The sequence below is a fragment of the Xyrauchen texanus genome, chromosome 24 (assembly GCF_025860055.1).
Source record: "Xyrauchen texanus isolate HMW12.3.18 chromosome 24, RBS_HiC_50CHRs, whole genome shotgun sequence".
Lineage (NCBI taxonomy): Eukaryota > Metazoa > Chordata > Actinopteri > Cypriniformes > Catostomidae > Xyrauchen > Xyrauchen texanus.
The window spans coordinates 10,782,799-10,797,913 of record NC_068299.1 but is presented as its reverse complement, the minus strand read 5'-3'; the positions used below and the strand labels follow the sequence as shown (position 1 = coordinate 10,797,913).

The window sequence follows — 15,115 nt, the reverse complement described above, 5'->3', positions numbered from 1 at the left end:
TGGCAGGTCTGTTAATTTTGCAAATAACCATATAAATGTGCAAAGTTATGACATCAAAATAAATGGATTTAGCAACTTTTAAAAAGAGAAAACACTTCCAATATCTTTTGTTGTTGAAATCGCAAAAAAGGAGGTCCAACAACTGACTATTGGATTAGTGGGGTCGACTACTAACCAATTTTCTTTCTAAGCTGTGTGCAAGCTCAGCCGCGCACTTCAGATGTTGCTCTCACGCAGATGGAAATAAACATCAGTGCAGATGGCGGACTTAAGTATGTGGGAAAACCTACACATTTTCTTGAATTAGAGCTAAATGCATGCTTAAATGTTTCTACTAGAGTCCAAATAAATGTAATTATTTTTCCAATATAGAGCTGAAGCGTTGACTGAAATCTTATGTGAAAACAAGGTAGAAATATACATTATTGTGTCGTGAAGAAACATAGGCAAAAGCACTATTGGAGACACCTGCACACCCAAACAGTTAAATGTGCTTTGTGGTCAATGCCTGTCCTACGAGCGATGATCATGAACAGTCGCTCCTGAGACTTTGCAGTGCAAATGCACTAATGCAGTCTAATAGATCTGCTGTTGTCTATTATGTTATTATTAATATGAATCAAATTACAATATAGAAAAGAAAGCCACTAACTGCTCCTTTTTAATTTGTTATTATTGGCCCACAATGTTATTTGTTATTATTACTATGCATCTGAATAATGAAAAACATGGTGTTTACTTAATTGAGAAACTCTAGGCAACATGATATTGTTTTTATTTACAGTAATATGTTTAATTTTATATTTATAATGCACTTTTTAAATAAAGGAGTGCGTTCAATAGCATATTATCCATTTTTACTATGGTATTGCGATGGTATTGAGAAACCAACTGGCTGGTGTTTTTATGGACATTTTGAACCTTTCCCTTCTCCTTGTCAGTGGTCCCCACATGCTTTAACATGTCCACCATTTAGCCTGTACCAAAGCAATCCAAAATCACTTGCTTAAATGACAGGCGTCCTGTTGCTCTGACCCCCATCATCAGGAAATGTTTTGAGAGACTAATCAGAGATTACATCTGCTCTGTGCTGCCTGCCTCACTGGACTCACTGCAGTTTGCATACCACAACTGCTCCGCTGATGATGCCATTGCATCTACACTACACACTGCTCTCTCCCAGCTGGAAAAAAGGAACACATATGTGAGAATGCTGTTTATAGACTACAGCTCAGCATTCAACACAATAGTGCCCTCCAAGCTTGATGTGAAACTCTGGGCTCTGGGCTTAAACAGACTCCATGACAACTTCTTCCAAAAAGTAATCAGACTTTTGAACTCTTGATCTCTCACGATCAATATACATAAGCACTTCACTTTATTAATCTCACACTGGACTGTCATAAATTATATTCTCTCTTTACAACACACTGGCAACTGACATCAGCCGACAACCTGAATGTCAATACAGCACAATACAACCAATTGTCTATTTTATATATAAAATTTTTTATTGTATACTGTGTATTCTATATTGTGTGTATGTGTATTTTATATTGCATGTGTATTTTATATTGCATATGTATACTGTACATTGTATATTATTATTTGTATATTGCATTGTGTTTAATTATGTGTATATTAGATATGTAAATTATGTTTATCTGATGTTTTTTGTAAATTGGTATATGTCTCATCACTGTCATAACTGCAATGTTGCTCGGAACTGCACCCAAGACTGTCACACACTGTTGCACTTGTGTACATGGTTGAGTGACAATAAAGTGATTTATTGAATTTCAAATATCAAGAATTGTGGAATTTTAGATCTATTATCAACAAAAATGTATATATATATATGTATACTGTATATACATTAATTTCACTTTTTAATTTGAAGTCATTTTGGTTACTTTTGTATGCTAAATAATTCTGATACTCTGCTGGGTCACCACTTGATGTCCAAAGTAAAATCTGGGTCCAGAGGCAAAACCAGTTGAGAAGCACTGCTGTCATGCAATATTTGGTTAAATCATAAATAATGTTAAAGACAGACAAACAGACCATAATCATAATGTGCATAAGGTCAGTAGTTAGTAAAATACCAAAAACAATCAAAACTCGGAATGGAAAGATATAAGAAAAAGGGTGCAAGACAGAGGTGGTAATACTGACTCTGTGTTGAGTTTCTTGGGGCTGGCGAGCTCCTGAGCGCTGCCACTCAGCTCATTAAGCACAACGAGCGGATAGAGGATGTTCTTCTCCACAAAGAGCAGCCACACATGAGCACGCTCAAACCACATGACATGGGCAGCACCTGCACACAAAACAAACACACTTCAGTACAGTTAATGCTGACTGTGTTTCAGCAGAACAGCAGAATTTATTTTTCTGGTGTAGTTTGGTTGTGCACTACAATTCCTTTTATGTGTGCGTGTCTGTCCTGTAGTTTGACTCACCACGGATTTCAAACTGATAGTACTCCCTGTTTTTGAGCAGCGGGTGTGAGAAACAGTACCAGGGTAACTGCTTCCTCATTTGGGGCAAGAGGTAATGAGTTAACAGCCCTAGTGTTCCCACTAGACCATACAGAACATAGCTCAAAAAGGGCTAGGACAGAAGAAAGAGACAGTGTAAGAGGCAGAGGGACAAGAATGGTTCTGAACAGTGTACACACTTGCATTTTGATACTAGTATATTTGCCTAGCTGATCTCCCAGCCTGGCCAAGATGGTGTTTAGCTGGTAGTCCAGCTGGTTTTCCAGAATGACCAGCTGACAAGTGCCCAAAATGCCTCTAAAAACAGCTAAACAAACCAGCCTTGCTTGCCCATAGTAGGAGTTAACCAACTTAGGTTGGTTTAAGCTGTTTAGTTCAGCAGTTTTGTTTGATTATTACTCTTTTGCCTGTACTTCGATTTTAATGTATTCAATGTACACTCACCGACCACATTATTAGGAACACCTGTACACCTACTCATTCATACGATTATCTAATCAGCCCATCATGTAACAGCAGTACAATGCATAAAATCATGATAAGGGTCTAGAGCAGGGGTGTCAAACTCAGTTCCTGGAGGGCCACAGCCCTGCAGAGTTTAGTTCCAGCCCTGCTCCAAAATGCCTTCTTGTAATCTTTAAGCACTCCTGAAGACCTTGATTAGCTGCTTCAGGTGTGTTTAATTAGGGTTGGAGCTAAACTCTGCTGGACTGTGGCCCTCCAGGAACCGAGTTTGACACCCCTGGTCTAGAGCTTCAGATAATGTTCACATCAACCATCAGAATGGGGGAAAATGTGATCTCAGTGATTTTGACCGTGGCATGATCGTTGGTGCCAGACGGGCTGGTTTGATTATTTCTGTAACTGCTGAACCCCTGGGATTTTCACACGCAACAGTCTCTAGAGTGTATAGAGAATGGTGCGAAAAACAAAAAACCTCCAGCGAGCAGCAGTTCTGTGGGCGAAAACGGCTTGTTGATGAGGGAGATCAACGGAGAATTGCCTGACTGGTTCGAGCTGACAGAAAGGCTACGGTAACTCAGATAACCACTCTGTACAATTCTAGTGAGCAGAACTGCATCTCAGAATGCAAAACACTACAAACCTTGAGGTGGATGGGCTTCAACAGTAGAAGACCACATCGGGTTCAACTTCTGTTAGCCAAAAACAGAAAGCTGAGGCTGCAGTGGGCCTACCATCTGCATGTTGCAGCACATATTGAGATTTGTCAGACCAGGAAATATTTATCCAATCGTCTACCATCAAGTTTTGGTGAGCCTTTGCCCTCTACAGCCTCAGTTTGCTGTTCTTAGCTAACAGTTGTGGGACCCAGAGGGGTCTTCTGCTGCTGTAGCCTATCCGCCTCAATGTTCAAAGTGTTGTATGTTCAGAAATGCATTTCTGCATAGCACTGCAGTAATGTGTGGGTATTTGGGTTACTGTCATCTTTCTGTCAGCTTGGAACAGTCTGGCCCTTCTCAGTTGACCTCTCTCATTAACAAGGCATTTCCGTCCACAGAACTGCAACTCACTGGATGTTTTTTGTACCATTCTCTATACACTCTAGAGACTGTTGCACATGAAATTCCCAGGGGTTCAGCAGATACAGAAATACTCAAACTAGCTCATCTGGCACTAACAATCATGCCATGGCCGAAATCCCTGAGATCCCATTTTTTCCCCATTCTGATGGTTGATGTGAACATTAACTGAAGCTCCTGACCCATACCTGCATGATATTATACTAGTATTTATATTGATAATAGCATGAATAATTAGATTTACAGGTGTACCTAATAAAGTGGTCGTGAGTGTACTTTGATCATGGTATGTGTACTTTGAGTTATTGGACTCGAGTATGTTTACCTGTATTTTCATTATGAAGTGTATACTTATAATTTGATCTTTTTTATTATAGTTTTTTTTACCTGTAAGGCAATGAAGACAGTGCTGACATGAATGGCAAAAAACAGAACAGCAATGACGACACACACAATCACATCTGACTGCAGTCTCTCGTTCTGTAACAAAAAAAGAAAGCAACAGAGTTGTATCATTTAAGACAGAAAAGTGCACTTGTGCCGATTTGTCTACAATGTATGTGCTGTTAAGCGTCCGCTTCAAAATAGAAGTGTACTCTGAGCTTTAGTCTACATTTGTGAGGAAATTGCTTGAGATCTGTGTTTTACTCACCACAGAGTTGAGGAGTTTCTCAGGTAAAGGATCCTGCACTTCAGACAAGGGATCCTCTGGATTTTTCTCTTTCACGTTAGGCAAGATCTTTGAATGCACTAAAGAACTACACAAAGAAACAGACGAAAACACACATTAAGACATTCAAAATACAAACTAACCACTGTGCAGTCAAACAATGAAAGGTTCTCAAACATCAAATCAGAAGGGATTCATCATCTCATTCAACTCATCAGAGACACTAAATATTTAAGAATCTCATCTCAAAGTACTGAGAGAAAATATATTGCAATAACAATTTGTTGAAGGCACAAACCCACACACACATGCAGAGAGCCTTACATGAGCACAGAAGGGTCACTGCTCTGCCGGCTGAGATGGTATGAAACGGCAACCAACAGCCCACAAAACACTGAGAAAAGCACAGGAATGTGCTGAGGATCCCACGAGTCCTGAAACCATTGCACACAAACCATTGAAAGAAATGCTATATTCACTGTGTTTAAAAATGAAATAAAAAATAAGGATTCTAGATGTACAACTGAAATCCAGAGATATTTTAATAGTAATGGAGAACAAATAGGAATAGAGGGATGTATCACCTTTAAGGCTCCGTAGCAGAACCCATACAGCATTGCTATAGTGACGACACTGCGCAGAACACTATAGAGAGCTGAGAGCAGACTGGTGCATGCTGGGAATGAGCGCAGACAATACAATGACTCTCTAAAATACCAGATCTCATTAAAAGACACACAGATTCATAGTTTCATAAAAAACGAAATATTAGACACTTTTTAGAGAGAAAGGTAATGTCATGAATGTGTGTGCTTGTATTGCTATATCATGTCTGTTAATGTGTGAGTGTGAGTGTGCATGTGAGTGTATATTTATGTCAATTAGGGATGGGAATGTGATTCTGATTGTGAATTTATATCCATGCAGACATTATTTGTGAGTCTATTTTTCCCCCCGGGCCTAATGTAAATGTGTTCATGTGAATCTGTACATCTTTTACCATTTCCTCCAAAGACATGAATGTCAAGTTGCTCAAGAAGGTACATGACGAAGGTGTTAATCTGAGGAAGCAGCCCAACGAAGAAGATGATTGGGAAGCACAGCGTGAAAACTGGAGAGAGAGACAGATTGTAAAGCTCAACTAATTTACTCCCATCTCATCAGCAGGATGTTTTCAGTGCTCAGCTCTGGAATGTCTTTTCACTTTCACAGGAATGCTGAAATAAACCTTACAGTATAGTATGCAGATTGCAGATTGAGCAAACAAAAAAATGCTAAATATATGCATCTCTCCTGTGTGTCAATGCTCACCAATGAGGAGATCTCGCGCCTGTGACAACAGGACAGAGCTGGTGAGAGCAATTCCATACAAAGACACTGAACTGGAGTGGCTGTTTACACTGCCATAATGCAACAGCCAGATCAGCCCACAACATAGACAGAAATAAACAGGCCTGCTGTAGGCGATGATACGGTTATGACCCTACACACACAAAATTGAGAGAGAGAGAACCATAGAATCTCTGATTTAATCCCCACATTTTTCATTTATGTTTCCTTTTAATGGTATGTTTGTTTAGAATGAAGGTAATGGAATTTGAATGTTTGCTACTCACATGTCGAGGAGACGAAGAGTCTGGTTGGACACTCTGAGTGAGGGCGAGAAAGATACATTTTCACTTTCAAGGTCAGTGTGTATATAAACTTTTAAATTTTGTGTGCCACTAGCATCACCAATGGAATTGGTTGGACAAACAGACAGTCCTGTCCCAAATTCATGTCACTGATTAGGTCAAAGTTGGTATGTTGGGCTCAAAAAAGAGCAAAGTTTTGATAGCTTCCCAGAGCTAGTGTTTACACTTCTCATGTTACTCTACTATATGTCTACCCAGTATGTATTTTTGTTGTTGTATTCTTCATTTGTAAGTCACTTTAGATAAAAGAATCTGCTAAATTACTAAATGTGTGTGTGTGTGTGTGTGTGTTACCTTCAGTAATGAGTATTGGCAGCTAGCGATAACGAGGCAGAACTGAAAGACCCAAATGTCAGTAAAGAACCCATGAACAAGCAGCACAGAACCCAGGAATGCCACGAGAACAGCCAGAGCCACAGAGAGCACGTTCTCCAGAACCTCCCGGTTCCTAAAAAACATATGCTGAATTATAAAAAAATAAATAAAAATAACAATACAATTTTACCAGTTATTGGCAAAAATGATAATGGCCACCGATATACAGTATTTGTGTACCTGTCGAAAAGGGCCAGTAGTGTGAGTCTATCAAAGTGCAGCCCAACCCACAGGTATGGAAGCAGCCAGAAGCGGTAGTACTGCTTAGCTTTGTGTGTGTGCGAGTGTGTGCGATTGTGTGCAGAGCCCTGCAAGCAGTGTGGTGCTTCCTGCAGGTCAGGACTGCCGTCCACATCATGCTGTTCCAACAGCTCTGGATCTATAGACAGCAGCCGATTCAGACGTATCTGATGAAACAAGAACTGAACCAGGGTGAGTTTACACACATACACACTGAGCTCATTGTCTGCTGCTCCAAACACAAGCTTCATTGTGAGCAATACATCATCTCATACAGTGTACACTATGTCTCCACACACACACACGTTATTCTCTCAGAGTATGCTAATTAATTGAGTGTTTGCAAAAAGAAAACTGTGTGAGTGTGTGTGTGTGTGTGTGTGTGTGTGTGTGTGTGTGTGTGTGTGTGTGTGTGTGTGTGTTATGTAGCACTCACCAGGTCATGAGAGTAAAAGCGAACTGAGGTAGAACTGGAGAGGTGTGAGTCTGTTTCCCTGCAGAGAGACAGAAACAGAGAAAGAAGGAAAATGTGTTGAATTGCTGTATGTGCATTAATTTATTGCTGTTTTTAAATTTGCAGATTGTTACTGAACCATTATTTTTCAATACTGTTATTTAAGCTTATTTGTTAATACAACTTCTTTCAGTATTCATTTACTGAATTTGGCAACATAACTGTGCAGTTTTTGTCATTGCAATAAATCACACTACCGGTAATTGAAAAAAAGTGTTCTGTTCATTTTATATTTATTACTGGGCAGTGTACACATGCCCAGATGGACGTCTTTGGTCACTGTGCCCAGTCCCACTGTTTTTAGAACACTGTGTTAAATTCAAACAGTTCAATTTTTAACCCTCAGATCAGTGGATCAATGTCAGCTTAAAAATAAATGGACCAATTAAATGAATTTGGGGGTGGGATAAAAATGTATGGTATTGTGTATATTAGGAATGGTCTATGAGATTTCTATAAAAACCAATAACCAGAAGCACCTATAAACACTGTAACAATGTGTCCAGTGTGAATGCCCCATAAGTCAGCATTTATTTGAAAAGATAATTCAGAAAGGGTTTTTGAGTTCTAGTGGTGGTTGCATGGTAACTCACCAGAGGTTGTTGGAGGCTCGTCTGGTTGCAGGTTCAAAGTTCACCAGGGACATGTCACATCCTCCAACCTCATAAAGAGGTGGGGTCAGCTTCCCTGAGTCACACAAACACACAGGAGGTCAGGGGTCACAGAAGAAACATCATGTGAGATCACACTTCTTAAAAACTGAGGTACCTGCTGAAAACACTACAGTTTACAAGTTGCCACAGATGCAGAAAACGTTTAATAATCCATGACAGCTCTTTCACATGTGCAGAACTCGGTAATTCACATGCTTATTAATAAAACAAACTTTCACTGTATGGATCACAGTGCACTATAATTACTAGATAAAAAGATAAAATAGACAGCCTGAAACAGATTCAGGGTGAAACGAAAACATGACTAGTTTAACCCAACATATGAAAACAAACGTAATATTTTGGATATAATGAGACATATTTTGGGACCATTGAGATTTTTATTTTACATATTTAGTACAACTAAGCACACCATTCTCATTACTATAATATATATGGACAGATTTTTTTTTTTTGAAATGACCAGGAAATGTTTTTGACAGGTTTCATGAGATTCACCCATTTACTGTTATGTTTAAACTAATCTCTCTTTCAGATGTGTGCACTATGTAAGCTCATTCACAAGAATGTAAGCTAACATGTTTGTTTGTTTTTTTTTCCAAAAGACAAGATAGATAAACAGATGCATTATTGATACTTTTTCCTGACTGGGAATCCAAGCTTAATCACATCAGTACAAGTCCTGAATTAATACCTTGAGACCACCAAGAAAGAGTTCAATTGACTAACGACCATTATTTACATCAACATACATGCAGCATGTGATTTGAGATCATGATGCCAGCAGAATAATCGAAAACATTGTAGTAATTTACAAAGATAAAATCACACACACATGCAGGAAATCCAGCAGACCGATTTGAGGTAAATAGAGATTATTAATTCATCAGATGTGATACGAGCAAGAGACAGCATGCAAGTGAGATGTGTGCCAGACAGGTATGACAGAGAGCAGGATGATGTTAAAGAAGTGCAATGGATAGCATGCAATTTTGATCGACGCGTGTGACTGATGGCATGCAGGTGTGATCAATGAGAGCATTAGTGTGCATACCAAATTCATCCTGCAGGCTGGCCACGCCCACAGTGGAGGCCTTATCCAGACAGCCTTCTAGCTGCGCACTTCCATTCCTGACCAGCAGGGAGGCGCTAGTGCTCAATACCGTCATCTGAGACTGCGTGCGGGATGGCTGACCTCTGACCTGTGACCCTGAGGCTTGAGATACCTGACTCAAAGCCTCCTGCAGACTGGAGGAGTAGAAATATACATGATTTGAAGAGAATGAGTCTGAAGGCAGATAAAAACAGAGCAAGAAACTGGAGGCAATGCAATTGATGGTTGTAGATAGAGGTGAGGGAAGTCTGGAGATGTTTCGAGAGACGAGAGGAAATGCAAAAGAAGAGTGTTGCTGAACTGGAAGAGAAGAATGCTAGTATTCAGATTTCATATCAAGAAAGCAAAAGATAACTATAAATGCTTTTGTCGAGGGCTGTGTTTGTGCAGAAAAGGGAAAAACAAAGCGTATGTGTGAGTGAGGGGAAATAGATGAGTTGTATGAGTGAACTTTACTGGACAATTTCCTTGGTGAACTGATGCCCCATTTTTTCCAACATAGTGCTAGTGCAACAGCCCGATCTGGCCCTTAAAACCTGCTGGCCTTAAATTAGGAACCAATAATGTCAGAGGCTGGGGGACATAAATTGTCTGTGCCACATAATGTTTTCAGAATATTAGAAACTCAGTCTAGCAAGACTGAAAGTCTGGCTAATCAACAGACATCCCATTCCTGTGTCCAGTGCTATGCAAAAGTCTTCAGCACATTAGTTTTTACAAAAACATTTGTCTTAAGAAGGTTATTTCATATCTTTGCTTTAGGGTTTCAATTGGAAAAATACATTTTAGATTTACAAACATTCCTTTTGCAAACAGAACAAAAGTAGAACAAGGAGCCCTACAGCAGGTGGTATAGCCCCCACAGAGCTCAGATCTCAACATGATTGAGTCATTCTGGGATTACAAGAAGAGACAGAAGCAATTGAGTCTTTACTCATTATGGAAACAACTCCTGCAAGAACGAAAAAAGGAATTAATTATGGAAAAGGCAACATGCAAGAACGATGGCTTCCTGTCCCAGAAGACTGATCAGAAATCAGATTGGACTCATTTGAGGATGGGTTAAAAGTCCTTACAGCAGGAGAAAAAGGGTAATTTGTAAACACTAAGCAAATGAAGTGGGGCTAAAATTGTATGCAATGCCCCACAGAAGTGAGGAAATGACAGATATAGATGTGTAGGTGAGAGAGGAAGCAGGTGAAACATGCTGATTAGAAGAACGATGAGGACATCAGATGCTGTTCCCCAACAGACTGATAGCTCCACTTGCGAGTCGTACCTGAGTGGGGATCCGATGAGAGAGGCAGGGGGTTCGGAGTTACTTCCTGCATTGTGCCGTCTACGCACCGCTTGTCGTCGGAAAGTACTACGTTCTCTGCGAAATGTGACGGTGTCATCATTCCCTGGGGCTGCCGTAAGGAGAGAGAGGCAGGGGTCCATCATGAGGAGAGCCAACAAAAATACGTTTTCACTGAACTAGCAACATGCAATGTGTTCCTGTAGCTCAACTAGTAGAGCAAGGCGCTAACAATGCCAAGATCATGAGATCATTTCCAGGGAGCACACCTACTTAAAAAATGCATACTGTAGCTTAAACCATTTCCATTCTGATTCAAAGGCCCTCAATTCCATTAGATTCCGATTCATTTGGGTATATTTCAGTTTTAATGCCCATTTTGCTTACATGTGAAAACAAATTCTCTCAGCTATATATTTTGTTACATGTTTATTGTTTACATGCATAATTCAAACTATCTACAATGTAAAGTATATACACAATGATTTGTAGAACACGTGCTAAAACCCGATAATGTCTCTTTAAGAATACCGGCAGGTCAGTGAGCGTCTCCGTATTTTGGTTGAGCAAACATTAACAAAAAAGGAGTTGAATAGCATATTTACTGCATCCGTGCAATGCATGATTAGAATTAAATGTTTATTTTTTGTTGTTTATGATCTAGGGCAGACGGTAAAGAACAGAAAGGGTGTTAAAAGAGACATTATTCAATGACAAATGGATTGTGTGGCTCTCATGGACACACAATACACAGAACAACTAAAACCAAACTTAATTCTCAGCACGCAGTGAAAGGATCTTTGTGCAGGAGTTCTTCGCCACTACACTGGTACGTAAAATCAGAAAATTTACTAGGGATGGGCATTATAGAGTAATTTTTTTAGTCAAGTACTCTAACCCACAAAAAACGAGTAATCAATTACTTGTAAATTAAAATGTAAGATAACAATTGTATGTGAAAATGTATATATATTTTTTTTATTCAGAGAGGCTAGCAAGAACTATCAAGAAGTTTCAAAATAAGCGGACTTCAACATACAATGCTTTTGAGAAAAAATTTAATTAACAAAATGCATTAATAAAAATTAAATGAAAAAGATTTTAAAATAACAGTAAAAAAACATTTGTACTCAGCCGTAGCTTGCATAGAAACCAATACTGATGGCATTACAACAATGCGCATTAGGGCTGGCCGATTTGCAAGAAATATGTTCACAATATTTTTATGAAAAAAAATATGACAATATCTGATTCAATCACAAAACCACATGCCCCCACTGCAAAGGGTGCATGTAATACTTATATTGATTTTGATTTCAAAATTGAATTCCTTAATCGAAACATGAAAAAATTAATCCAGAGATTTACTTTTTCCAGATATTTCCAATTGCATTTCAAACAAAAAGAAAAAGCAATTATAATAACAAAGTGGTAAAAAAGATTTATTTCAATAATAATTACATACATATAAATAAAAATGTGTGGCGAGCATAGTAAGAAGGCAAATACGTTGCATAAAAACATATTAGGAGTGACTATGTCCAGGTGTAAATAGCATCTGCCACACAGTGCAGTTATTTGCACCCCAATAGTCTGGTGGAACCAGAAATGTTCAACAAACTAGAGTAGACAATAGGTGTCACTGCAGTGTAGTGGGGTGTAAAGGTGAATTTGTAGTGTTGTCCTAGCGAGCCTGGTTCAATTTTGCTTTTGTCCCACATTTGTCCCATAGTTTTAACGCAGATAATCATGATTTTGCTACAGTAATATGGTGGTAGTAATCATGGAGAATTTTGTGGTTTCTATAAATGTACTACATTCTACATGTACTACAAACACATAGGTTATTTGCTAAACTTCAAAAACCGATCAGCGAGTGTTTAACAACAGCAACTGTCTAAAACTCTTAACTGCTGCAGATTTCCTTTCAGGTACTTCATCTTCTAAAGTATTTTTTTCCTGTTCATTCCTCAAATTACTGTATTTTGGACTACTATTTCAATAGAGGCAGAATGCAGTTCTCACACAGGACTTTAACTGCAGCACTCCCTCTGTGGATGAATTTTGACCCTGTTGTGACCGAGTGGATCTCATGACTCTTTATCGAAAGCAAGACTTTATTACCACAATAAAAAACAAGTCTAAACAATTTCATGCTGGGTCACGCTGGGCACATAAACCAGTTTTCTAAGACAGAGCGATTGTCTGCTGAGCGATGCTTTTTCCAGGATCAAAACCAAGAAAACACATTACAAAAACAACACAGACATCAAAAACACACAAACACAGCTAACTTCAGCATCAGCACAAACACTGGAGAAGAGATATCATATACAAAGACTTCAGAGTATCACACATACACAACCTCGCCTGAACACCACACAAACCTCTGCAAATCACACACTTCTGTCCTTCCAAAAACAGAAACACAGAGGGAAAACTGCAGGCTAAGAGACGCTATTAACTGATTAACTATTCACCAGCAGTTTCATGAACAAACAAGTGAACTAGTCTAAAGTCCAAAATCCTAACCCTAAACACATGCAGACACAGGATGGATCATGTTCCTTCCTGTAAACATGTTATTGAGTTTTTAATACACATACCCCAGACAACAAGTACATCATGATTATAGGCTTGACAGGTGTGATGCTCAACAATTAATCTAGTCATTCCCTGTGGAAAACAGAAAACCCACCTTTTTTTATTGTATTCGGATATACTACTTTAAATGGAAATAAGAAATGGCAAATGTATGTGTGTGGTGGGTGTATTAATGAATTCTTTTAACTGCCTAGTTTTAAAATGAATGCAGAATGGCCTGTGTGCCTCCTCTTGCATTTGTGATAATCTTAAAAAAAAGTGTTTATCTGTGAATGGGACAATTTCACCTACTTCTATACTGTAAGACTGCTAACAAACACACTCTTTTATGGTAAGTCACTCTCACACAAGCAGTGGCACACACACACACACACACACACACACACACACACACACACACACACACACACAAAATACTGAATGGTCTCTGGTGATCATAGAACAGCATAAACCCTGCAGATCTCGCAGACAGACTCAACAGGCTGTCAGAGTAATATTTCAGTAACACTGCAGGGGTTCCTTGGTCACAGCTGCACCAGCCAAACAAATTGGATAAACATCTCCTTGCTTCTGAACAACGAGGTAGGTAGCTTGTTATCTAATTGGCTGCACAGTGCACACTGTGTCGCAATACATCTGTGTCAATCTGAGCCCTGACTTGTCCAGACTTTAAAGGGAAAGTTCACCAAAAAATGTCAATTTTGTCATCTCTTACACAACTCAAACCTGTATGACTTTCTTTCTTCTGTGGAACACAAAAGGAGGCATTAAGCAGAATGTCACTGAAATAAGATGCAATGAAAGTGAATGGTGACTTTCATTGCATGGTAACATTCAGACAAAAACTCTTCTGTACCACAAAATAAGGTTTGGAACAAAATGAGGGTAAACGACTTTTGGGTGAACTATCGCTTTAAATAGACAACGCTTCAGACTAGGGATGTGTGAAACTATTCAACTATAAAGTACAGATGCAGCTAGTTTGGCTTTATATTTTTTGCAAAGGATGCACTTAAATACATGTCATGTTAATGTTACATATTAAGTATAATTATTGATATGGTTATTAAAAAAAGAGAATATCTGATAGCACACCCCCCTGGTGAATTAAATATATTCATGGAAGAACTCAACGTAATTGATGCTTGGTGCTCAAGGAACATAGCCAGTTATTCATCCCGACACAAAACATATTTACAAATTTATTATATTTTTGTTTCACACCAACTGGATGGTTGCATTGTGTCCACACAGATATTGCCTATTCTTATATCTGACCATGATGCGATACTCTATACACTTCTTATAGGGGATAGAGTGAACTATAAAACTAGAGCATTATTAAATCTCCAATGCCTTTTAAAAAACAGTGACTACATCTCACAGATTAATTCTAATATTGCTGACTTTGTTCTTCGTAACAAGGATTCTGCTTCTAATCCACAATCCCTGTGGGAAGTAACTAAATGTTTTCTACGGGGCAATGCTATTTTCTTTTCATCATGTCTCCATTCGTCTAGGAATAGGACTTTATCTGACTTACAAATTCAGATCTCTCTTGTAGAAAATTAGCATATTGTGAGTCTAGAGAGAAACCGCTGACAGCGCTGAAAAAACAATATAACTTGGCTACGCAACATAATGCATAATTTATAATTCATAGAACTTGAGTCAACTACTATTATTATAACGAGAGGTCAAGCAAACTTCTGGCCTTAAAAATGAAGGAAGGGGAGTCTTTTTCATGTATTAGTAGTATTCAAACACCTCAGGGGCTGATCACTCACAACCAGCGAGAAATAAATGATACATTTAGAGAATTGTATTCCACATTATACACCTCAGAAGTGGATCCAAATGATTGTACAATGATGGAATTTTTAGCTTACCAAAA

The 15,115-nt window shown here is 38.7% G+C and overlaps 1 protein-coding gene across 2 annotated transcripts in view; it reads right to left on the bottom strand.

Annotated features, from left to right (window-relative positions):
- Positions 1 to 15,115, bottom strand: part of LOC127618106 (pecanex-like protein 1) — a 47,212-nt gene that overhangs the window by 13,961 nt on the left and 18,136 nt on the right. Inside the window, exons 6-20 of one of the 2 annotated variants that reach the window (XM_052090361.1) lie at positions 10,600 to 10,729; positions 9,261 to 9,454; positions 8,126 to 8,219; positions 7,455 to 7,512; positions 6,959 to 7,200; positions 6,698 to 6,851; positions 6,326 to 6,358; positions 6,021 to 6,192; positions 5,710 to 5,820; positions 5,294 to 5,385; positions 5,034 to 5,143; positions 4,692 to 4,797; positions 4,427 to 4,519; positions 2,460 to 2,610; positions 2,176 to 2,317 (exon numbers count right to left, since the gene is read on the bottom strand). In XM_052090361.1, the coding sequence (XP_051946321.1) occupies positions 2,176 to 2,317; positions 2,460 to 2,610; positions 4,427 to 4,519; positions 4,692 to 4,797; positions 5,034 to 5,143; positions 5,294 to 5,385; positions 5,710 to 5,820; positions 6,021 to 6,192; positions 6,326 to 6,358; positions 6,698 to 6,851; positions 6,959 to 7,200; positions 7,455 to 7,512; positions 8,126 to 8,219; positions 9,261 to 9,454; positions 10,600 to 10,729 (1,882 nt within the window). The remainder of the gene's footprint in view (positions 1 to 2,175; positions 2,318 to 2,459; positions 2,611 to 4,426; positions 4,520 to 4,691; positions 4,798 to 5,033; positions 5,144 to 5,293; positions 5,386 to 5,709; positions 5,821 to 6,020; positions 6,193 to 6,325; positions 6,359 to 6,697; positions 6,852 to 6,958; positions 7,201 to 7,454; positions 7,513 to 8,125; positions 8,220 to 9,260; positions 9,455 to 10,599; positions 10,730 to 15,115) is intronic. The other variant, XM_052090362.1, reaches the window with a different exon arrangement.